Source organism: Piliocolobus tephrosceles, chromosome 8 (genome assembly GCF_002776525.5).
Source record: "Piliocolobus tephrosceles isolate RC106 chromosome 8, ASM277652v3, whole genome shotgun sequence".
Taxonomy (NCBI): Eukaryota; Metazoa; Chordata; class Mammalia; order Primates; family Cercopithecidae; genus Piliocolobus; species Piliocolobus tephrosceles.
Window position 1 is genome coordinate 81,945,104 of NC_045441.1, and position 26,625 is coordinate 81,971,728.

Here is a 26,625-nt window from a genome sequence, read left to right on the forward strand (position 1 = left end):
TTTCAAAACAGAAGTTAAAGCATTAAATTACTTTTTATTTAAATGTTTATAAGGCAGTATGAGAATGATAGAAAACATGTGTAATTTGATAGCAATATTTTGGAGATTACAGAGTTTTAGTAATTACCAATTACACAGTTAAAAAGAAGACGATATATTCCAAGCAGATACAAAATATCTAGTGAAAGATCAAGGCAAGAAAATGAGTATAACTAATTGACAATGGAAAATCAATTTTAATGTGAATTGCACATTATCCTTTAAAAGCTTTCAAAAGTAAGAATTATTGCAGTCTAGTTAATTCAGACAGTGTTAAACGGTATCAGGATAAAGAACTGAAGGGCAGAAAGGATTAATTTTCACGTCATGTAACAAACCCAGATTTACAATGGCTTAAACGCAGGAAAAAGCAGTGGAAGTAGGGAAGTAGTCAAGGTCTTTCTGGTCTCTGATCTGCCTTCCTCTTTTTGGGTGTGGCCTTGATCCTCTGGGGACAGCTGCCAGGGCTCCTGTTATATCCACAATGCCAGCAGCAAGATGAAAGGATGAAAAAGGACACATGCTGCCTTCCGTTGAGGAGACTTCATCTCACTAGCCAACACTCAGTCACATGTACACCTAACTGCAAGGACAGCTGAGGAATGTAATGGGCAGCAGCTTTTAAAGAAGTAGAGTCAATAGGAAGACAAATTCCAGTTCCAGCTCAGTCTGAATATCTGCAAAGCTGCAAAAGATCTTTAAAGACAATTTCAAGAGAATATTTCCTTAAAGTTGGCAATTTGGAGATCATACAAAAGCATCTGCTTTTGTGATTTAATTTAGCTCATCTGGCCACTGGAAGAATCCATACAGTTTGCCTTAATTTTGGATGAATGCACGATGGAAATTCAATAATTTAGAAAGTTAAAAAAACTCAGTATGTTAGGCTGAACAAAACATTTTTAGTATCATATGGACAGAATCTCTGAAAATTAAGCACTGTATAATTTTCTCATACTAAAAAAAAAGTGAAGAACCCATTCATTCATGTAGAATTCACTGTTTAAAGGTAAAAACAGATTGAGTTTCCACTGAAATTATTACATTTCATTTAGGCCTAATCATTTGTACTGAATATATATCAGAATTTGTTTTACTGATTGATGAACAATTGAAGGTAGGGCATCTCATTTCACAATATAAATCTTAACACTGTGAGGTGTGTTATACTATGTATGTATCCTGCTTTAAGTCATGGATTTACAAAATAATTTCAACACATTTTAGGCTGTTTACTTATTTCAAAACAGGGATTTCATAGACTGACACAGGTAGAATTAGTTCAGTGTTCACAGTATTCCTAAATAAATATTTACTTATTACATTTATGATACTTTAAAATATCACATTAGAAACTTTAAATATTTCATAAATAAATCTCTTTTTTTGGGGGAAACTCTGTACAGAATTTATTATGAAATAGCTTAATGGCAAGTGGTAATTTAGAAGAATTAAGTTATCATATTAGATAGGAGATATATGAAAATATTTAAAAATTGTGTATATTCTTGAAGCCCTTTTACACAAGTAATTTCTATAATTTGATTGTAATGAAAGTATAATATACCTTAAGTTATTATTATCAGATCAATTTTTGAAAGTAAAATTCCTTAATCAAGCCAAGGTTATGCTGCTTTATAAGAAATTAATCAGGTAGTTTAACACTAGAGCTCATTAGCCAACCTGTATGTAGCACAAAATAATCATCTCTGATAAATACCTATAAATATATTTTATTCATACTTTTAAATATTTTACAGTTTAAATAAAAGCCTTACATGTAGACAATCTGGGCTAAATTTCCATGTATGTTTTGAAAAATAATGTTAGCATGAATATATTCATATTTAAATATGATTTTAAATATTCTTAATAGAGGAGACATATGAAATATTTACATAAAAGCTAAGTAGCATGATACAGCTCATGGTTATTTTCCTCACAGGAAAAAAGTTACTTGATTTTTTTTTTTTTTTTTTTTTTTGCATAGGATTAAGACTGAGTATCTTTTCTACATTCTTTTAATTTTCTAAAGGGCACTTCTCAAAACACAGACCAGGTAGCAAATCTCCACTGCTCTAAGGTTCTCACCACCACTTTCTCACATCTAGCAATAGTAGAATTCAGTCCTACTTCTGAGGCCAGAAGAATGGTTCAGAAAAATAATGATTATAAAAAAATAACAATTAAGAAAAATAATCACATAGAATTAAAATAAAGCAACTAAACATCATAGTTTTGCATTTTTAGAAAAGCATTTAAACATTTAGAAATATATACATTTATTCTAAAACTTCAAAATTATTCAGTTTTTGTAGTACTGAAAAGAAGATAGTGCCATTTGAAACAACAGATGCATCTTTTATACATTTTCACAAAAGTTTGTTTTTCGTATTTTTAAAGGCCTCATTTATCTGTAACAGTGATATTTTTAGAGTATTGGCTACTTAATACATACATGCAACAATATATGCTTTAATAGTCATCTAACTTTTGGGAATATTTCATTTTGTTGTCACATTAAATGGTTAAGCACAGTATTAACTGGAATTTAAGGAACAAGAAAATACTGAAAATATGCTGTTATTTTCATTAGTTCACTATAATAGAATGTTTAGGTATTTGCCCATAAAAGTTATCATTGCCCAAGTGAATTCCTACCAAGAACTAACAAGTGATTATCAAGTGGGGAGAAATATAATTAAAATAAAGAAAATAGAGAGCTCAGTTAGAAAGTACAAGATAATAAAATTCACCAAGAGGAGAACATTAGAGAATCATGAGTGAATTACCAAACTGACAATGCAGTTGTAGGAAAAGAGCCACTGGTGGGAAAGGTAGTCTCTACTAAATAAAAGTATTTTTATTGTTGGCAGCTGGATTCAGTAGTACTTATGTGGGTAAGTTTAGAAATGTTATAATTTCAGGAAGAGGAATGCATATAATTGTATCTTGTCTATAATTTTCTATTTTAATAAAGAAATAGCAAATGGGGGTGGGGGGAATGTAGGACATTCTATGGTTTAAGCAAGATGCAATTAAATGTGGAAGGACAGCACCGAAAAATTTTATGAATAATCTGTATGATTACATGTCTCTAGAGTAGATTTATAATTAGCCACTTACCCTAATATCCTTCATGCTTGTAAATTGCTACCTAATGAATGGTTATGCAGGCAGGAGAACTTCTCAGGAAGAGAAAAGGAGAAGACCAGGTCTACGGAGATTTTTGAAAGACTCTATGGGATCTCAGCAATTTGTTAACACTGCTAGGGCCCTTCACTGCATAGGGAGGCATATGGACTGCCACGGGTCTCCAGGCTTATGTTACAAGCAAGAATAGGGTAACTGTGAATTACCCTACAAGCAGTCATAAGTTTATTACAATAATATTTTTATACAATTTTTGGATGCACCCAACCCACTCTAAAGAATGTCAGTGACTTTATACAAAAGTGGAAGCATCTAGATTGGCATTGTGAACACAATGCATAGGGGTGCGGCGGGAGCTCTAGAGCCTAGTGGTTAAAACCATGGCCTCTGGAATATGACTACCTGGACTTGAATGCTCACTCCACCACTTATTAACTGCATGACCTTTGGAAAATAACTTTTTATCCTTTGGTCCCTCATATGTAAAATGAAGATAAAAACTACTTATCTCACGGGATTGTTCTAAGTATTAAATGGGATAATACAAGTAAAGTACTTAGAATCACGCCTGGCACATCACAATCCCTCAAAGAACATCAGTATAATCCCATACCATAGCAAGTGGTGACTGGTTAAGGTGCGACAAAGGTCAGCTGACAGACTACTTGTGTGCAAACTTGGTACTTTTGTTCTAAGTATGAACTATTATACAGTTCCCAGGATTGGTACTGTATTAAGAGATAGCACTTTTAGAGGCCAAATGTTACTGAATCCTCTTCCTGATCAGTATATTAATATGAAAATGAAACTGCTCTGTAACACAATAAAGAATAAAAACTTTCATGAGGTATGTATTATCAGTATGTATTTCTTGTCTCCAATATATTTTAAATATAATTTCAGGTTTAATTTGTCTTTTTAATTTGTGTCTGTTCATATAATCACATTGATTCATACAATTAATTTCATCCTTCAAATCCTATTTTATGAGAGAAATATAGGAATGCTATAATGCACCCTTACCTAGATGCTAACATAATATGTCCTTTCTTAAAAATAACATATAATAATGCATTTCTACTTTTTAAGTTGAATATTAAAATCTTAATCTTCAGAAAAAATGTATATCCATTGAATTATTTTAAAAGCTTAAAATTCTGCTGGTTTGCAAATTGTTTTTAAAATTGTATCTATATTATTAACTGTAAGTATTTTTGCCTGATTATGAAATATAAAGTAACAATAGGGTTACAGTTGGGCAAAACAAAACAAAACAAAACATACCTCAATTACAATAATATATTGACTAGAAAAATTCACATTGGCAAACATGACATTTGTGAAAATTAACTTGAAGAAAACTCTATCACTAATTCAGTTGAAATCTCATTTAACAAGTTTCAACCCACGATAATTTGACAGCATACTTGTAACTGAATGTAGAAGTCATAAAAATAATGGCATGAGTAGAATTTTATATGGCAGCTGTGAACACCGTTTATCATCACATTACTGTGACCCTCTCCGGGGAGACATGAGGAATTGTTCCTCCAATACCTTCTTCCAGAAATTGGCTCTTTTCCCAGCCTTTTTTAATTCGTTTTAGCTTTCGGCTTATACATGGAATGAATAAAATGATCTTACCCAGAATTACAACTGAGGGCAAAACAAGAGCAAGAACGAAGTTTGGTGGTGTATAAAATCTGTAGTACTCTTCTTCAAAAGCTCGTTTCCATCCATAAATTAAAACATGGAAAGTACTTATGAGCAGAGCGACATATCCAAGTGTAGACTTGGGCCAGGAGAGAAAGGAAAAGAAACAAAGAATAAGCAACAAATGACTGAAACCCATAAATTAAGTTCAAGATATACCATGTTTATATTTTGATAAAACTATTTTGTCTTAAATTATCAAGTTAACCTTTGTCCTCTACTGAATTAAACAATATTAATATTTTTATATATGCATATATATGTATCATTTATATGCACATCTTATGTTACACAAATGAGGTGCGATTGCATACACTTCAATATTCTTACTACTTCATTTATTTTATCAAGAACATTTTCCTCATGTCATTAAGTATGAAGATGACATTAATACTGTATAATATTCTATTGAATGGATGTGCATAATTTATTCAACCATTCCTTTTTGTTGATAATTTACTGTTTTCAATTTTCCTCAACTATAAGTGTCATGTTAGGCCATTTTCCATATTTTGATTTATTGTCTTAGGACTGGTTTCTAATAGTAGGATTATTGGTCAAAACATCCAGCTTTTCCTTAAGGGTACTGATACATACTGCTAAACTCTTCTTTATAAAAATTATTCACATTCCTACCAGTTGTGTATTAAAGAAATGTGTGTGTGTGTGTGTGTGTACACATACACATAAATACAGTCATGTGCCACATAAGGGCATTTTGGTCAACTATGGACTGCATATACAACGGTGGTCCCATAAGATTATATACCCTATTTTTACTGCACCTTTTCTATGTTTAGATATGTTTAGGTACACAAATATTTACCATTGTGTTACAAGTGCATATAGTATTCAGCACAGTAACATGCTGTACAAGTTTGTAGCCTGGGAGCAATAGGTCATGGTTTGTATAAATATGCTCTATGATGTTCACATGACAAAATTGCCTCATTGCTCAGAATGTTCCCCATTGTTAGGTGACACATCACTGTTAATACATAAACAGATATATGATAAAATTAAATACACTCATTTAAAATTATTAAAATTAATTAAATTAAAATTAAATGAGCATCCTCATGGGCACACGCACACATATACATACTGGTTAATAGGCAAGTATGAAAAATCCTGCAGTATTAATATAAACAATAATTCAAATACAGAGTTTAATAAGAATACTTCAGTTAGGCACTTTACAGGTTAAATTCTAAAAGATCACCATTCTTTAGTTTGCTAAATTATTATGTTTAAGACTGCTTACTTTGAAAAATAGTCTGTTATATAAAAGTAATATTACATCTGTATAATGATGTAATGTCTAACTTTACTGAGAAAATATCAACCCTCTGGCAGGCAAAATATTTGCAATTACTCATCTAAATTTATAATGATAATTTGCATCTGCCTAGAACCTTCTATTTCTTTTCAGGTATGTTTAAACTAGCTGTTGGGAAAGTACTCTCCCTTTTCTTAGAAAAGGAAAAATAAATTCAGATAAGCATTATGGCCCTGCTTTGAATGAGATTTTTACATGACCTTAAAAAAAAACAAGCAAATAAGCAACGAAATGAAACAAAACTTAAGTGTACCACCAAAAGACATGAATTTGTCTACTGTGCTGTAAACCATTTGGATACAACCAGTAGAGATTTTGCAAAAATATAGGAAGGGTCTATGTTTCAGGTATATATTTTTAAAATATGCAACCTTATTATTTAGATATTGTTGGAGAGAGTGAATGTTTAACTTATTAAAGAATACAATGGTGATTTGAAATCCCTTTACAGACATCCATACATATTAGTGTTCTACGGATACACTAAATACCTGTACTAACAAAATTCTTAAGGCTGGCTGCATGTTATAATCCATTAATCTAGTTACCTAGTTTGCCACTGCTTGTGTTTGTATGTGTGTGTATATATACACACATTTCTTTAAAATATTCAGATTGACACCCCCACTTGAGTTCAAATTAATAAGATTTTTCTGGACAGATCAAGATGACTCAAAACATAAAATAATTTTTCACTAACTTGGCTAATAATAAATTGACTTTCAACATTAAATTTGATCTAAGCTCATCCTTCCCCACTTTCATTTTTTTTTTTTTTCTCTTTTAAGATAACTTTTCATTCTTAACATAGTATACTGGAAGGCAGTGCTGTCAAAGTCTTCCAATACAATCATATACTGACTGGTGTTTCACTTACTTAACCAGAGCAGTCCTAAGCTGGCTTCCAGCATAATGTATCTAGATGCAGAAATACACTCTCAAAGGCACCCTTTTTATAAGGAAAATATTTAAAATTCATTTGTTCTTAACAAGGAAATCCTATCCTGCACAGTCCTTCACCAAACAAAACCCCACATACCTGAATAAAACTGAATTCTCTCCAGTTTAAAGCATTGCTCACCGAAGGGATAGAAGTGACTGCCAGGAGGGAAAGTAAGCCAAGGCTCATTATGCCAAAGGAGATATACATTTCAATTCTCCAAACTTCTTCCTCATTCCAAGAGTTTTCAATATTTGCATGAACCTAACAAGAAAGCAAATGTGAACTTCCTTTGTTTAGCAGAACATTAACTGATTCAGCACAGAGTTCACTCTTGGCATAAGAAGAACCTGGTCATATATGGACATATTTAAGTTGTACTAATTCAGTCTAACAAACCATTATAGAGAACATGTTACTGGATGATACTGCTCCAGGTGTAGGGGAAAAGAGAATTAAACAAAAGGAGGACAAAACTTTCTCTTTCCTTGTATACATGCTAGAATAAAGGGGCAAAGCTTTGCCATCACATTTGTAATACATCATCAGTACAGGGACTCTGGAGTCCAACACCATAAAATGCCTAGTGGTTGGTTCTAGGGTGACAAAAAAGAAGTTGCTGGAGTTAAACTTAGTTTTGAAGTACTTTTACAAGCTGGTTTAAACTTGGTTGAATATCTAGGATACAGTCTGGCCTTAGTTCAACTTGGATCTAGGCAGGGAATTTCTAAACTACGTCAGTATCTTCTTCCATCACATGAATAATATATCTCTGTTTTGTCTTTCTTCTCATCTTCTCTTCCTAGAAAGCTATGATTTCCCTGGCTATAAAGGCCAATGGAGCTCAAATATTTCTCCACTTGAACTGCCTCATTTAATATGATTCCCAACTCTCCGACTGTGTCATTTATATACAGTATTTTTCCAAACATCTTTTACTTACATTGATAATGTGTATATAATCAAGTCAGACAGTTAACTCTGAATTTGTGGTATTTTGTGTAGGGACTACCTTTAGAAGTTCTATTTACACTCAGAATATAATTAGAGTATAAATCAAGTATTGGACTCCATCAGCTGAATTTTTTTTTAAAGTAAGTATCTATTAATGGAAACCAGATTCTAACTTAACAACAGTTTAACTTTGTCCAATTCCCGTTAACAAAACATACTTAAAATTTAACGACAACAAAAAGCTGCTTCTTAACCATTAGTTCCCTGAGGCAATCATACCATTATCTTGAAAGAGGCCCCAGAGTTCCTACCATCTTCTTATTTGATATCTATACAATACAAAATAACAGCATTACCCAGCGTACTCAGAGACTACAACCTGGATCTACCTGCTCTTCCAGCTCATTCATTCATCCCACAAATGGGCTGTTTGAGTGTCCACAATGTCTAGGCTCAGATCTAGGCACTGGGTATGTATTAGTGAAAAAGATAGACAAAGATCCCTCTTCTCATGAACTTACATTCTGATGGGGGAAGGCAAACACTGGTAAATGTTTTTTAACATGGAAATCAAGTGTGTTAGAAGATGGTAAGTGTTATTAAAAAAAGAAAGGTAGAGCAGGGTAAGTCAGTGGGATTCGGAATACTGGTTGGGGTGGAAGCAGCAGCATTTAAAATGGTATCCAGCGTAGGACTCACTGAGAAGGTGAGATCTGGGCAAATGACTGGAAGGAGATAAGGAAGCCAACTGAGCAACTATAAAAGCCTTAGTATCTCATTAAGAGAAGTGTTTTTTTTTTTTGTTTTTTTTTTTTTGTTTTTTTTTTCCCAGAAAGTGAATGGCTTAAAGGTTATCAATCTACTAATTAGAAAAATATTATTTTAGGTTTTATTGTTGAAATAAGCTTAAGTACTAGATGCCACATACTCGGACTATGATGCCTTCGATCCTTACAAAATGCACATGCTTTTACACATTTGTTTTGGTGCAATGTTCTTGGCTTTCATTGAGAAATGCTATACCAAACAGCTTCAGGGAAACCTCTTAAATTACATTTGTGGATTGGGAATTATGGAGGAAAACCATAGTCTAGCTCATCATCAAGCCCCTTCCATGAAGTGCTCCCTAAGATTTTTTTTTTTTTTTTTTGAGAGCTAAGTGCTAGAAAAGCTTCACCCGTGGAACTATTATCTTTTCTGGTTTTTGGTAACAAGAGCTTTGTAAATAATAGGGTCTCCTTTCTCATTGTGTTGAAAATCTCAAAGCCAAAAGAGAAGCTGTGTAGACACTCTCAGCAGAGGTGTATTCGACTTTTTTCTCCTGATCTTGTCTTCCTGTTCTGTTTTGTATTTTTACTAGTTCTAATTTTATTGTATATATTTACTGAGAGTTGCCTCATCATTTTGTGGAGCACGACCAATTATAAAACATTAAAATAATGAATTGTTGAATACTGAAAGCACTCATTGCAATTATAACATTGAAAAAAGGGGAGAACCCAACCCTCTACGTTTCTGCTTTTATTCTGTAAGGAAAAGGATGGTAGCAGCCTTTACTGGAAATAATTTTGAATTAGCCACGTAATTCTTATGCGAAAACATTGTTTAAAGAACAATTCTTTCCCCTCCCATAGTATACGAAAATCAAATTTCCATTAAAAGGCATGTAAAATTTTATGTTTTATAATTTATACTAATAAAAAGTATAAACTAAAAAAACTATACTAGCATCAGATAAATAACAAGCACGTTCAGTACCTGCTGATAAGCCATGTTGAGAAACAAATATCTCTCTGACCTTCTCATTGGTAAGCAGAGGCTGTAGGCAACATGGACCACAGTGAAGAAAAAACTTAGTAATCCGAGCTGTTTTCTACACTGCAACCAGGTTTCCAACCAAGGCGGAAATCTCCTATACTTAGTGCCGTAATAAAGTTGATAAGCAGCTGCCAGGAGACCTGCTAGGTATACCAGGGAGAGCAAAGTAATGGCAACTATAGGTAAGGTTTTATTCACAATCTCAATAGGAATTTTGTAAAAGTCACTCTGTTGGTTTCTAGCATATGGATGAATGACATCTCTGACAAAGGAATAAAGGAAAAAAAATGTGGCCAAGCTTATAGCTACCACCACTGGCCCTCTCCAGAGAGTAAAGAGTCGTAGGGGTAAATTTTCAATCTCTCTGGCTGATGATAAGGATCCCAAGTCAACGGGAATGAAATTCAACTGGCGGGCAAGTTCAATAACCTGTTGCCGGGCTTGAATATTGTTGCTGCATATATAAACCTGTGGGAAAAATAAAAAGACTCAGCATTACCACTGTTGTTTATAAAAATGGTAGCAATCGCATGCTCCACTTACGGAGCATCACCTGTGATGACCTTGAGTGATACAAATGGTTAAAGTTCAGGAGATAAGGCATTTATGAATGTATTAACCTACTATTAATAGGTTTTAAACAGTGTCATGAAAACAAAAAAGTCCTTACCACTTATGATAACAGGACAATAAAATGCAGGAAATTGTAGCTGCAACCTCGAGCGTCAGAGGGGATCCCTCAGGTAGGAGGGGGGCAGGTGGAAAGACAAGTGTACTCTTCTAGGCCACATGGTTCAGCAGCAGCAGCCAGGTAAGGCCTCCTCTCCAGGGGTTCAGGTGGACTTTGAGCTGCTGGTCATGCCCCTGCCCCACTCCACCTCTCTAATTCCCACAGGAGACAGTGTGGGGCTGGCACTCCCTGCTGTCATGAACAATATGTAGTTTTAGGACTGTAGCAGTTCTGTCTAGTAGTATGAGTGCAAACACTGCCCTTTACAGATATTTAGCATGACTGGAAGTGGGCATGCACTTTGGATGGCCATCTGCAATTAAAACCTTTAAATTATGTCATGATGCTGTATTTTTAAATAAAATTTAGTAAGATTTTAAATAAAATTTAGGCTTAGAAACCAATACACCAAGTATCTCAGAAAAACCATAATAATCTCAGGTATACTATTTCATTGGTCAGTATATTAAATTCTTTCATCTCTAAATAATGATGATATATCTGGCAAGTAAAAAAATTATAAGGCTTAGTTAATTTAAATAGAAAAGCAACTGTCCTTTTCTAAGACAAAGATATTACTTTTACAGAAACTCTAATGACGTGATGGGTGGAGGAAAGAGTAGGCTTTCAAACTATCGAAATCTGTTAGATACTATAATATAGTTGAAAATTCAACAAGTATTTATTGAGCCCCAAGTTCATTACTGGAGTGAGCTGCTATTATTAATGGGTAGGCCACCTCATTCAAGGCTGGAAAAATATTGCTATAAAGTCTCCAAGTAATGTTTGGGGAAAACAAATTCCTAAATATATCCCTAAAGATGTTTGTATAAGGACTCTAAAATAGACCACATAGAAATATTTGTATGTTTCTATTTATGTAATGGTGACAATATAACACTCTTTGGATTATTAATCTCAGATAACAGCCAGATGAATGACAAATCCTATCTGAATGAATATTATATAATCATTTGTGAACTTTTAAAATAGAGGTCCTTTTATAACAGAAGTAAGAAAAAAGTATTCTAAATTAATTTATTACAGTTGTGACAATGGTGGAATAAATTTTTTTAAAAACTCATTTGGAAAAAATTTTGTATAAATTATAATATGATATAATAAGTCTAAAAATAAACCAAACATTCAAAATAAAGGCACAAACACTACAAAATACAAATTTAGATTATTTTGTAGCTTATTTTGAATTTCATCACTGTTCTACATTTTTTTCTGTTAAAAATTTAAATTTGGTATAAATATGGGTATATGATTAAATTCAGGTTTGTCTCACAGGTCCTGGTTGTAATTTGCTTATTCTATATCCACTGCTAAACTTTGGTGGATATGCAAAAGAAAAAAAAGATTCAGAAATAGCCTGTAGAAAAGGATATGTTCTTTTACTAGTCATTAAAATAAAGACTGGAAAGTAAATGATTATCATAACTCTGATATACAGCATACAATGATATAATACTTAAACTTATTTTCTAAGGAATCGAATCAACTGTCTTTACAGACAAAACCAATAAAGGTGTTTATAATCATGCTTAATTACAATGCACAAGCACATTAAAACATTTTTTAAACATATTTTATGTGTTTATTTATGAAAGCTCATTCCACAATGGTGTTGACCGAGCGCCCCAACTGCTTTATTCTCAAGTTGAACTGGATGAAGTTCACATTATTTTCCCAGATTTCTACATCATTTTGGGAATGAGAATGTGCCCTTACAAGGTCAGAACATTAATCTTCAGGTGCTCATAATTAATTTTCAAATGATAATCATTGGAAAGTGTCAGAATTTGGTTTTAAAATGTTTGATATTTGCTTAGCTGTTTAACTACAAAATACCAGATACATAAGAATAAAAATGTAAAATACATACCTGCCGGCTGGCATCTTTAGGTCCTAACTGAAGTGCCCAAGCTGAGACAACATTAAATCCTTTGACAATCAAAGAATCTGGGAATAATGAAGCCAAATATTCAGCATTGGATTCTGGGTACTGGTTTATCCTCATGTTGTTGCTCACATCAATCAGGATTTTACCCACAAGCAGATGTCTTAGGTCCCACAGGGAGGTATAATGTTCTCTATGTATAGCAACAAATATTATATTTGTTTTTGTGAGAGCATCTTCATGATGGGTGACATCTACCACATGAGGAAAAAATTCAGAAGCAAACTTAGGATTTCTACTTCCTATGACCACATGATAGCCACATCTAATAAGTCGAATGGTCAAGGATTTGGCAAAATCTCCACTTCCAATCACACCTACAGTGACCTTCCTTGCATCTTTGATACCATTTATGCCATTAGGTAAAAAAGTTTCACTAAGGCTCTTAGGGCTTCCCATCATAGGGATTGATTCCATGATACAGGCACTTCCAAGATCACCAAGAATATCCTAGGGGAGAGAAAATAAAATGTTCATCAGTTACCTATTGCTGAACATTAAAACACTTCTAGACATTGTAATAATGTTCTGTATTTCTAGAGGTAAAATATTTCACCACATAGAGCACAGTAAGACACAATTTGTAAGCTAAAAAAGGATCACTATTCTGGTTTCTCTTCATATCATATAAATCTTTCGTTTTTTTAAAAAGCATCTCAATAGGAAAATTAACTGTCACAAAGGTGATGTGCTAAAGTGGAGCTTCTCAAATTTTAATGTGCACACAGATCACTTGGGAATCTCATTAAAATATAGATTCTGATTGAGTAGGTCTGGAGGGAAGCGTGATATTCTGCATTTTTAATGAAAGCAATACCAATGCTGGTCTGAGGACCCCTCTTTGAGCAGCAAGGCACTAGTGACACAGGACAGGAAAGTCCCCAAATTGGGGTTTAGCTCAGGAGGGTACTTGGCTTTGCCTGGGAAAAGGACAAGCTGGTGGTGTTAAACAGCAACGTTTACTGAAGCAGCAGTTTACAGCAGCAACAGAGGTACTGCTCCTTACAGAGTAGGCCTACCCCATAGGCAGTGTGCCTAGAGTAGCAGTTCAGCAGCAGCTCTGCACTCATATTTAAACCTAGTTTATTTATATGCAAATTATGGGGTGATTTATGCAGAAATTTCTAGGATGAGGGTTGTAACTTCTGTGTTGTTGGGCTGTTGCCATGGAAAGGGGTGGTAACTTCTGGGCATTGCCATGGCAATAGTAAACTGACATGGCACACTGGTGGGCATGTCTTATGGGAAGGTGCTTCTGCCCTGACCTCAGTTTGGTCCAGTGTCTGAACCTTGCCTGAATGTCTGAGTCAAGATCTGCCTCCTACCTCACTAGAGCACATAAGAAAAGGGACTGAGGTTTTCACTCAGAACTTTTTTCAAAAACACACTTGTAACAAGCATGATTACCCAGATTCTGAGCAGATCGGAGGCAGCAAATCACAAATGCTGCCAGAGGCAGAGAGGACTGTGATACTAAGTGACGGATCACAAGACAAGAGAAGAAAGAAAAACCATTTTTTAAAAAGCCATTTAAACCAAAACTATCTAGAGTCATTTGAGGTGGAGGTTATAAAGTTCCCTATATACTTCAGTAGCTAGTGACTTTATCATTAAATGAGAGCTAGATAAATCAGCTAACAATGAACCCTGGCACTTAAATAATATCTTAAGAAAAATAGGCATCAAAATATAACAAAAGAGTAAATACCATGGACTTCTATCATTCACTCTAGATCTTACAATGTATCATTGAGAAAGATAGCTTACCTATGGAAAAAGGGATTAGTAATATGCTTATAGTCTTAAATTATATAATATTTATGAAATTTTTTTCTTTCCCTTTGTAAGAAACATGGCGGTGCTTTGGTCAAGGACAGGCAGAGGTAAGCATCCAGAGTGAGTTTACAGCACAGGCATATAACTTCACTTGTTATCATAGCCATGTAGACATAACAGAGAAGCTCACCACCATCGCTATAACATAGGGAAAACTCATCACTTGGCTCTAAGCCACTATTATCGGTAAAAGGTATAATTGCCCTGCTGACACTGTACAGGCACTCTCATGCCCAGAGAAAGAGAGAGTCAGAGCTGTCTGTCTTTGTAGACGGACAGGGGGAGCCAGGATACAGCTTGGCTTGCCCATGCCCAGAGAGAGAAATAGAAATAGTTTAGGTGCTGACTCCTAAGGCAAGGGAAAGCAGGCCCCACAGCTGTGTGTGGGAGCCACCAGACTAAGCAGCTGAGACAGGATGGACGGTGTGAGAAAGTTGTTGATGAGAGTTGCTGTTGAATAAAATCATCTTTCACCTGCCTACAGCTGTTTGAGTATTCTTTCTGCTCATCCACCCACGCCCTTTGGACCTCAACATGACGCCGTTTTATTTGTTGGCTGCATAAACTATGATGCAGTTATTCTTCCTGGAAAAATCTCTCAAATTATTTTTTAGTTGAGAGACTAACATCTGAAATGTTCATATTTGGAATAATTTGCTCAAGAATACAAATCAGGTTGCCATGAATTAGTGTCAAAATTGGGTCTGAAAGAAAAATACTCTTCCATTCTACCCTCATTGCATAATTTCTTTTATGCTCATAGCAGATGTGGACCACTTCAGAGGATTTAATGGACTTTACAGGCACAGGTGGAATGTTTCAAAAATATGTTGGTTTACTAAATGAAATTTGAAATGACTAGAGCCAGGAAAATTCAACTTTTTACCCTAGAAATGAGTCACATCCAGTAACTCCAAATACATCAGTATGTTAAACTTTAGAAAGACAATAATTATAGTAATATCACTTAATGCTTATATAGGACATAATGTATTTCAGCTCTCTTGTGGTTTTTATGTATTAACTGATTGAATCCCCACAACCACTCTAAGAGACAGGTACTAACACTGTCATACCCATTTTGTAGATGAGAAAACTGAGACCTGCAGAAGATAATTAATTTATCCAAGGACATAAAGACAGAAAACAGGGGAGCCAGGATTTGAACCCAGGTAGTCAGTCCAGCTAAGACATGTGTTATTCAGGTGCATGTACAGAATTTAGGAAAGGGTGTTTTCTTGGGGTTATAAGTATCAAGGTGTAACAATTATGGTTGTACTCAAATTAGTATGTTATTTGAGTACAAAAATTTGTCAAGTCTTATTTTGTGTTCTAATGTGGTCATTCTTACAGAATGTCCATGTGCTGATGAGAATTTGTATTCTGTAACTGTTGTATAAAATGTTCTGTGGATGTTTGTTAGGTCCATTTGGTCTAACGTATAGTTTAAATCCAATTTTTCTTTGGTCATTTCATTTCTTCTCAGCATTACCTAGCAGTAACCAATCCTGGGAAAGAAGAACTTTTACTATTTTTAAATCAATTACATGTTTCATTTCACACCTTTCAAGACAGGCCACTCCCTTGGTATGGTCCATGCACCCAGAAGGGCAGGGAGGAGTCAGAGGTACCAGAGTAGGAAAAAAACTGTAAATATCCATTTGGAGATGTCACTGGCAATGTTGGGAATCAAGAGTGGTTAAAGGAACCAGACGTAATGAAAACCATGCTCATTTCATTCAAAAGTTAATGGTAATCATGTGCATTATCTAAGGGTGAAAAAGGTTGCTAGATTCACACAAGGGAATCCAAGTTTCCTATATCCCAGCCCGGAGTTCTTCTGAGTATATACTGTAGCATCTCCCAAAATATAAGAATTGCAAAATCTTTAAATCTAACAATCATGATGATCAAGACTTTTTCAAACAGAAACAAAAACAAAACAACATTAATTATCTGCTTATTTTACAAAGCAAGTTCAAACCCCTTCTGTAAATCAGAATGTGAACAGGTAAAAATTTTAGTTTGCTGGGGGTTCCTTTATAGGTGAGTAGTCATTCTTCTCTTGCTCTTTTTAGAATTCACTCTTTGTCTTTTACTTTTGACAATATGGCTATAATGTGCTGTGGGGAAGACCTTTTTGTATTGTATATTTTTGGAGATCTCAAGTTACTGGTATCTGGGTGTCTACATCTCTCACTAGACTTGGGAAGTTTTCATTGTTGAATAACTTCAAATGCAAATGGATTAAAATTTCCACTTAAAAGATATAGACTAGCAATAGATAAAAAATCATGACCCAACTGTATGCTGGGTACAAGAAACCCATCTAACCTATAAAAACACATATAAGACTGAAAGCAAAGGATGGAGAAAGATATTCCATGCAAATGGAAACCAAAAGTCACTATACTTATATCAAATAAAACAGAGTTTGAGTCAAAAACAGTATAAAGAGACAATGAAGGTCATTAAATAATGATAATGGATCAATTCTAGCAAGAGGATATAACAATTCTAAACATATATACACCCAACAACAGACCACTCAGATATATTAATATAAATAAAATGTTATCAGATCTAAAAGGAGAGACAGACTCCAATACAACAACGGTTGGGGACTTCAACACCCCCTGCCAGCATCTGACAGATAATCTAGACAGAAAATTAACAAAGAAACATTGGATTTAAACTATACGTTAGACCAAATGGACCTAACAAACGTTCACAGAACATTTTATACAACGGTTACAGAATACAAATTCTCATCAGCACATGGACATTCTCTAAGAATGACCATGTTAGAACACAAAATAAGACTTGACAAATTTTTAAAAAATCAAATTCATATCAAGTATTTCCTCAGACCACAATGGAATAAAACTAGAAGTCAATAACATGAGGACCTTTTGAAACTGTAAAAATAAATGATTAAACAACATGCTTCTAAATGACTACGGTGGCAAAGAATAAATTAAGGAAGAAATCACAAAATTTCCCTCAACAAATACAAATAAAAATGCAACACACCAAAACCTATGAGATACAGCAAAAGCAGTGCTAAGATGGAAGTTTATAGCAATAAGCACCTACACCAAAAATCATAACAATTTCAAATAAACAACGTAATGATATACCTCAAGGAACTAGAAAAGCAAAAACAAGCCAAACCCCATATTGGTAAAAGGAAAGTAATAATAAAGATCTGAGCAGAACTAGACAAATTGTGACTTAAAAAACGACACAAAGGATGGATGAAACAAAAAGTTTTGTTTTTTGAATAGATAAAATTGATAAAGCCCTTGCTAGACTAACCAAGAAAAAAAGAGGAAATACTCCAATAAAAAATCAGAAATGGAAAAGGAAACATTACAACTGATACCACAGAAATACATAAGATCTTGAGAAGTTATTATGAACAACTACACACCAACAAACTGGAAAACCTAGAGGAAATGGATAAATTGCTACACACATACAACCTACCAAGATTGAAATGGGTAGAAACGGAAAACTTGGACAGACCAATAACAAAAAAGTTGAGGCAGTAATTTAAAAACTACCAATAAAGAAAAGTCCAGGGCCACATGGCTTCACTGTCGAATTCTACCAAACTTTCAAAACAGACCTAACACCAATTCTCTTCAAACTATTCCGAAACATTGAACAGGAGGGAATTCTACCTAACTCATTCTATGAGATCAGCATTAGCTTCATACCAAATGCAAACAAGCCTCAACCAAAAAGAAAACTACATACTAATATTCCTGATGAGCACAAATACAAAAATTCTCAATAAAATACTAGCAAACCAAGGGCCAGACATGATGGCTCATGCCTGTAATCCCAGCACTTCGGGAAGCCAATGCAGGAGGATCGATTGAAGCTAGGAATTTAAGCCCAGCCTGGGCAACATAATGAGACTCTCATCTCTACAAAAAATTTAAAAAATTAGCTAGGCGTGGTGGCACACACCTGAAGTCCTAGCTACTCGGGAGCTGAGGCAGGAGAATCACTTGAGCCCAGAAGTTGAAGGCTGCAGTGATTTATGATTACATAACCACTCTCCCTCCTGGGCAACAGAGCAAGACCCTGTCTCCTAAAAAGTGTGTGTGTGTGTGTGTCTGTAGAAGCAAACCAAATCTAACAACTCATAAAAAAACCACATCATGATCAAAGGGGATTTATTCCAGGGACACATCCTAGGGATATAAGGATGGTTCAACATATGCAAATCAATAACTGTGATACATCACCTAAAGAGAATGAAGGACAATAACTATATGATCATCTCAATAGATGCAGAAAAAACATTTGAGAAAATTTAGCATCCCCTCATGATAAAACTTTCAACAAACTAGGCATAGAAAAAATATGCTTCAACATAATAAGGGCTTATATGATCTACATAATAATAATAATAGCTATCATTATTTTGAAATAGGGAAAAGCTCAAAGCCTTTACCCTATGAACAGAAATAAGACAAGGATGCCACTTTCACCACTTCTAATCAACATTGTATTGGAAGTCTTAGCCAGAGCAACCAGGAAAGAGAAAGAATACAAGGTACCCAAATTGGAAAACAGGAAGGTCAAATTGTCCCTCTTTGCTGATGATATGATCTTAGATCTAGATACACCTAAAGATTTCACACAAAAAAACTCTTAGATCTGATAAATAAATTCAATAAAGTTGCAGGATACAAAATCGACGTACAAAAATCGGTACCATTTCTATACACCAACAAGGAACTTGCTGAAAAGGACACCAAGAAGGCAATCCCATTTACGATAGCTATTAAAAACAAAAAACAAACAAACAAAAAAAACTAGGCATATATTTAACCAAGGAGGTGAAAGTTTGCTACAAGGAAAACTACAAAGCACTGTAGAAAGAAATTAAAGATGATATAAACAAATGGAAAAACATTCCATGCTTATGGATTGGAAGAATTAATATCATTAAAATGGCCATACTGCCAAAAGCAATATACAGATTCAATGCAATCCCTATCAAAATACCAATGTCATTTTTCATAGAATTAGAAAAAGCAATCCTAAAATTCATATGAACTAAAAAATATCCTGAATAGCTACAGCAATCCCAAGCAAAAAGAACAAAGCTGAAGGCATCATACTACCTGACTTCAAAATGTATTACAAGGAAATAGTAACCGAAAAAACATGGTTCCGGTATAAAAACAGACACACAGACCAATGAATGCAACAGATTAAGAGAATCCACACAAAAAAAATCCACACATTTACAGCCAACTGATTGTCAACAAAGGCACCGGGAATATATACTGGGGAAAGGATATCCTCTTCAAATACATGGTACTTGGAGAACTGCATATCTGTATGCAGAAGAATAAAACTGGACTCCTGTCCCTCACCATATACAAAAATCAACTCAAGGTCAACTAAAGACTTAAACATAGGACCCAAAACTATATAATTTCAAGAAGAAAACACTGGAGAAATATTTGAAGACACTGGTCTAGGCAAAGATTTTATGGCTAGGACCTCAAAAGCACAGCAACAACAACAACAACAAAATAGACAAATGGGACTATATTAAACTAAAAGACTTCTGTGCAGCAAAGGAATCAATCAACAGAGTGAAGAGACAACCTACTGAATAGGAGAAAATATTTTCAAACTATTAATCTGACAAGGGACTAATACCCAGAATATACAATGAACTAAAAAAACTCAACAATAAAAAACAAATAATCCCATAAACATGGGTAAAGGTCATGAATAGACATTTTTCTGAAGAAGACAAACAAATGGTCAATAGGTATATGAAAAAATACTCAGCATCATTAATCACCAGGGAAATGCATATCAAAACCACAATGAGATTTCAATTTATCCCAATTAGAACTGCTATTATTGAAAGACAAAAACAACAGATGCTGACAAGGATTCAGAGAAAAGGGAACCCTTATACGCTGTTGGTGGAAATGTAAATTAGTACAGCCACTATGGACAACAGTATGGCGGTTGTTTCTCAAAAGACTAAAAATAGAACTACCATACAATCCAGTAATCTCACTACTGGGTATTATCCACAGGAAAAGAAATTAGTATATCAAAGAGATACCCGTCCTCATGTGTGTGTGTGTGGTTTTTTTTTTTTTGCTCACTATTCACACTAGCAAAGATATGGAATCAATCTACATGTCCATCAACAAAAGGATAAAGAAAATGTGGTATGTATACACAGTGAAATATTATTCAGCCTTAAAAAAATGAAATCATGTCATTTGCAGCAACATGGATAGGAGTGGAGGCCATTATGTTAAGTGAAATAACCCAGGCACAGAAAGGCAAATATCGCATGTTTTCACTCATGTGTGGGAGCTAAAAAAGTGGATCCCATGGAGGTAAAGATTAGCATAAGAGATATCAGATGCTGGAAGGATGTGTTGATGGGAGGAGGGGATGAAGAGATGTTGGTTCATGGATACAAATGTACAGTTAGAAGAAATAAGTTCTAATGTTCAATAGCAAAGTAGGTTGCCTATAGTTAGTAACAATGTACTGTGTATTTCAAAGTGGCCAGAAGAGATGACTTGAAATGTTCTTAACACATAAATATGGTAAGTACTCAAGGTGATGAATTCCCCCAAACCCCAACCAGATCATTACACATTGTACGGATATAACAAATACTCATGTGTACCCCATAAATATGTAACATGTATCAATTTGTTTTAAAAGTTAGTGTAAGCAGGCTTCTTCAAGAAATAAATCCTACTTCCCTCAATGTTCTGAAAACCCTACTGGCCAGTGAGTGTGACCTGAATATTGCTGACCTGGCTTGGCACCATGCTTATGGCAGTGAGGCAGAGTCACACTGTTTTGGCACATGGAGAAGCAGAACTGCAATCTCAGAGTTGCTTCTGAATGTAGCTACTGAAGCAGTGTTTCTCAACTCTAAGTGCATGCTCTAATGATCCGGGGAGTTTTAAAACACAGTGATCACAGGTCACCCCCACCACCCAGTTTTCATTTAATTGGTCTGGGGTTCATCCTGAGCCACAGCATTTTTTAAAAAAGATTAGCAGATGCTTTATTACGCAATCAAGATTGAAAATCACTCTACTAAAAGATTCAGAATTCAATGTAATACTTTCATCATTTGGCGATAGTAGATGTGGCTTTTTGACCTTCACTTATGTCAATTTTTATGTTTGTAGTAATGAAAAATTACACTTGCGAAAGAGTAGCAAGCAGTTACCTTTGAATACAGGACGCTGAATAACACACATGCAGTTCTTTCCCCTTTTCCACTCAAGGAGGAGCAGTATCAGAAGGTCCACTCACTATTTTGCAATTTCCTCTCTTCACTTTCTGGGAAGCGCAATGCCATTCCTTAAAATGCATCACATCTAGCACAGCACACTTTGTTCCTGTTGTTTCATAATATTCAAAATTCAGAATGTTTCTATGACTATATCTCTTCTTTCTGTTCTATAAGGGGATCCCCTTCCCGGTTCTCCAGACATCACGATCCTGCTGACCTGAGCAGACCAGTGTTTCCAAGGGAACGACTCACTAGAAAGGCACTTGTCAAACTTTAATGCAAATATTATCACCTGGGGATCTTTTTAAAATGCACATTCAGATTCTCTAGGTCTAGAGGGAAGTTAGACATTCTGCATTTCTCACAAGCTCTCAGGTGATGCCCATAGTGTCTCTACCTTTTCTTTTGATGCTATTCATAAGGAATCCAAATTAAATAACTGATAAAACTATGTCATTTATAGGCTTGGTATGGTGGCTCACATCTGTACTCCCAGCAGTTTGGGAGGCCAAGGCAGGTGGATCACTTGAGGTCAGGAGTTCGAGATCAGACTGGCCAACATGATGAAACCCCGTCTTTACTAAAAATGCACAAAAATTAGCCAGCGGTGGTGGCAGGTGCCTGTAATCCCAGCTACTTGGGAGGGTGAGGAAGGAGAATCGCTTGAACCAGGGAAGCAGAGGTTGCAGTGAGCTGAGATCACACCACTGGACTCCAGCCCGGGCAACAGAGTGACTCAGCCTCAAAACAAAAACAAAAACAAAAAACAACTATGTCATTTATAGAAAGTTGTGTTTTCATGGTGTAGGGGTGAAAGAGCAGGCCTAAGCTTCTGCGATCACTTTGATCCTCTGAGTCTCGATTTCCTTCGTTAAACGGCAAATAGGTTATACTTGACTCTGGTGGTAGTTTCCAACACTAAATAAGTCTTGAAGCTGTGTGATAATGGTAATATCACCACCCTAAATTTAACACTTCAACTTCGGGAGCTCAATCTAAAAGTGTGTGTCAAGGACCTAGTTTTCTTGAATGGGCATTTGACTTGCTGTACACATTTAATACTTGAGAATGTATTATTATGATAGGGAATTCAGTTACACTCAGCTAGACAGCCTCTTAAGATTTTCAGTTTAGAAGGATTTCCTGAACATTCCTGAAGCTGAATGGCAGCTGTTGTGCTATGTTAATTTTGAAAAATAGAACCTAATTTGTTTCACACATAAATAGGGCATTTATTATTGGATGACAGCAACTCTGAAAGGGCTGTCCGCAGAGGTTTTGATGATATTTCACAACGTGCTGATTTGGAGAGGCTATCAAGAAAACATAACTCTCCAGGGTCATGAGGTGGGGTGGTGTAACCTTCACTTTGTGAGCCCACATCTGAACATCTCTTCTTCATCGTCTCTCCTGCAAACACCCAGCTCCTTTGAAGCTCATGGTACTTCATCATACCCTCTCCCTGTCCTTAATGCTGTCCTCACTGCTGTCCTCTACTGATTTCTAGTTTATTCCTTATGACTGCAGACTCTGGCTCCAAGTATACACATGGTCATCCTCTCTACCCCAATAACTATCATGTTTTTCCTGGACTTTATCATTCAAGTGGATGAACCATTCAACTTCAGGGGCTCTTATTTCCTTGACTTATTCATTGGAGGTAATGAATTTTTGCCTCTACCCCACCTCAGTCATTCACTTCCTAAAATCTCCAAGCACTATCTCCAGGACTTCCAATAATCTTAGTTTAAATATCCACACTGATAATTCTAGACAGCAAAAGAAATCTGATCTCTTGACCTCGACCTCTCTAATTGCTTAATATCCTGCACTCTCCGTCAGCCTGCTCTGGTTTCTCTTTAAACCGAGACTAGATTTATAGTCACTCCCTTGAAAAGATCCTCAACTCTCTTACTCTCCATCATCTCTGCTTGGCAAAACTCTAGTCCTGGAAGAATCCAGCTATCCATTTTCTCTGTATCTGTATCCACGTTGGTGAAGGTTGTTGGGGAAAAACCAGAAAACTGAGCTCATTAGTTTCACCTTAAATTAACAATCACCAACTTTACCTATCAAAGACCAGTCTATCCACTTGCGTCCTGGAGAGCCTCCCTTTTTTGCCTCCCCAGGGGATATGGTTATGACGTCTTTCTGTGACATCTCAAACTTCACAGGTTCAAACCTGAACTTTTTCCACTCAGACCTGGTCCCATTTGCCTGGAAATGTGTAAATGCCACCATTACCCACCAGTTGCTCCAATTAGAAAATTGTGAGTCATTCTTGAGTCCTTGCTGTCTCTCAGTTTTGACATAAAATCCTGCACCAACTCTTGTTCTCCAACATATTTCATAAATCCCCCTCCACCAATACCAGGCTAGTTCAGGTTTCTATCATCTCACCTGAACTCTGCAAACATTTCCTAATGGGTCAGCCTACTTTCTCTTTGGACCCTTTCCAAACCATCTCCACAGCAGCTAAGATCATCTTAAAATGTAAATCGTCATAAAAAGTCTCTCCTTAAAATCAGTGCTCCTTGTACTTAGGACTACAGCCACCTTCCTATCACATAAAAGGTCCTGAATGAGTTTGCCCCCGCTTCCCCTCTCTAACCCTATCTGTATTGTTCACCCACAGCATCCTCTTCTAGAAGGAGAAAAGAACAACCACTTTATGTACCTTGGGAACTTTTCATATACTGTTCCATCTCTATAGCAGAATAATTGACTCAGTCCTTGTTAAATTTATTTTGTAATATTTTATATCATTGTTTCTTTTCTGTTTACTATTTCTCTCATTGAACAATAAGCTGCATGAGGGAAGAACCATGTTTGTCTTGTCCTTGATCACTGCCTCCACATTGTCTGGCAGTGTAACTTAGGATGCCATAAAAATTCTTCGTTATGTAATGCATCAAAAAAATTCAGGACAAAAAGTGAATTAATTCTCTAGATCAGACTTCTCTTTTTGTTGAAAAGACATGTGGGCCCTGAAGGGGTAGGTGATTTATCAATGTTATTGTTATGTTAAAGTCTCAGTTACCTTAATGTCCTGGTTTCTGGCCCAGCAGGAATAAATACATCTCCTGATGTCCTACGTCCTCTATCACACCTGCAGTCTTACTCTTTCGCATTTTTGGTGTATCCTCTTTCTCACTTTTCTAACTCATTTACAATCCTTTCTTTAAAAATTTGTCTTCATCTGTCCTGTTTTTTTTTTCAGTATTAAAATACAACTATGCTCATTCACCACATTTTCCATAGCACCAGTACAATAAAAAGTGACTTGGATAAAGCTTTTCATTTCCTTACTGCAAATTTGCTCAAGTTATCATTCTCAACATTGTCTCATTTCCCCATACCCTGACAGAGTGACTAGCTAAGAGGCAGAAAGTGCAGCCATCCCAATGGCAGCATATACAGTTACTCTTATGTTTCTAAACATCCTGCAAATTATTTAGGACGGGTGTTTTGTTTTGTTTTGTTTTTCCATTAAATAGCCTCAAGCTTTGAAGCAACCGAGAGAGAATCGGAGTAGAAAAAATTATAGGGTTAAAAAAGAAAAAATAAACAGAGATCAATAAAATGAAGAAATAATCAAGTGGAGAAAAGGAAGGATGGGGAGGTGCTTTAGAAAACAAAAAGGGTTCCAAACAGCGGGGCTGTTAAAAGGACTAGAATCTAAGTCAGGAGGTTGGGGGTTGGGGTGGGGCAGGAGTCTGAATTCTGTTTCTCCTGTAGTGATGAGCGACAATTAACTATGGCCTGGACTGTCTTTCCATCTAAAAAACTAACTGCCCGAGGAGTAAAAACTGACACCAATCCTTCTCCACGGGGTGGGAGAGATAATAAATGGAAATCTCCCAACAAAAATGCTCTTTATCTCTCTGCTCTATTTTAAGAGCAAGATTTTTAGGGCATAATTTTCAACAAGTTTTGGCTGAGGCTGAACACAGGGCTCAAAGATAATTTAGGACAGTCAAAGAAGAGGCCAATTACTTTCTAACAGAAATGGCCTAAACACACCACGATTACATTACTCGGAAATAAACAAAATGACTGCTAGAAATACCTGTTCGCAAGCAGCATGCACGATCTTCCATGAAATGCCCTGCATCAACCCAAAGTAGCAGGGAGACTACCAAGGGGGCGAAAGTAACCTGCCTGTCCTTTCCTGCTGGGACCCATCCTACCTGGGACAATGTCTCCTGGCCTTCTTTCTCTTGGGCCCAACCTCTAGCACTTGCCCTTAGCTCTAGGAGACCAAGAGGAGGAGGAGGGGGAATCAGTGGAACAGACACTCTTCTCACTTTCCACCTCAAGGTGCCAGGAGATCAGGGACCCCGCAGTTCAGGGCGGACGCCCGCAGAGGGTGCGGAATCGGGGAGGATGGATGCAGCTCGTGGCGCCGACTGCATCTTGACCCTCAACTCCGCCGCCGCCACCTCCTTTCACGCTCCTCCCCGACCCGCTCACCTCCGCGCCCCCCGTGCCCTCCACGCCGGGCAGGGGCGAGCCTCGCAGCTCCCCGGGAGCGGCGCCGATTCCCCAGGGCCCACCCGGGGGCCAGGGCCTACGGACTGCACCTCCGACTGGCGGCTGCAGGGTGGCTGCGGCGGCGGTCCCGCTCCAGCTGCTTCCCCGCCTACCCAAGCTGGATCGCATACAGTCAGGGACGAGGAAGGAGGGAGGCGCGCGGAGGCCGGCTTGGCAGTGACGCGCCGCTAGGGGCTGCGCTTCTGGACAGCTCGTGGCACCCAGGGCCCGAGGAACGCCGACTGGATTCGGGAAGAGCAGTGGAGAGCTGGGGAGGAGTCGGGGA

General features: G+C 36.3%; 1 protein-coding gene across 4 annotated transcripts; it reads right to left on the bottom strand.

Moving 5' to 3' along the window:
* On the bottom strand, window positions 1-26,577 carry STEAP2 (STEAP2 metalloreductase). Of its 4 annotated transcripts, XM_023226706.2 has the most exons (7): window positions 24,484-24,524; window positions 21,741-21,853; window positions 12,578-13,102; window positions 9,897-10,424; window positions 7,284-7,448; window positions 4,837-4,984; window positions 1-735 (listed from the first exon to the last, which is right to left on the bottom strand). In XM_023226706.2, the coding sequence occupies exons 3-7, from the start codon at window positions 13,067-13,069 to the stop codon at window positions 704-706; spliced, it is 1,365 nt and encodes a 454-aa protein (XP_023082474.1). In that variant the 5' UTR covers window positions 13,070-13,102; window positions 21,741-21,853; window positions 24,484-24,524; the 3' UTR covers window positions 1-703. The 4 variants fall into 4 exon arrangements, with proteins under 4 accessions (XP_023082474.1, XP_023082475.2, XP_023082472.1 ...); XM_023226707.3 differs by lacking the exons at window positions 4,837-4,984; window positions 21,741-21,853; window positions 24,484-24,524 and adding exons at window positions 25,997-26,058; window positions 26,390-26,577; XM_023226704.3 differs by lacking the exons at window positions 21,741-21,853; window positions 24,484-24,524 and adding an exon at window positions 26,280-26,577.
* Between the last annotated feature and the right edge of the window lie 48 nt (window positions 26,578-26,625).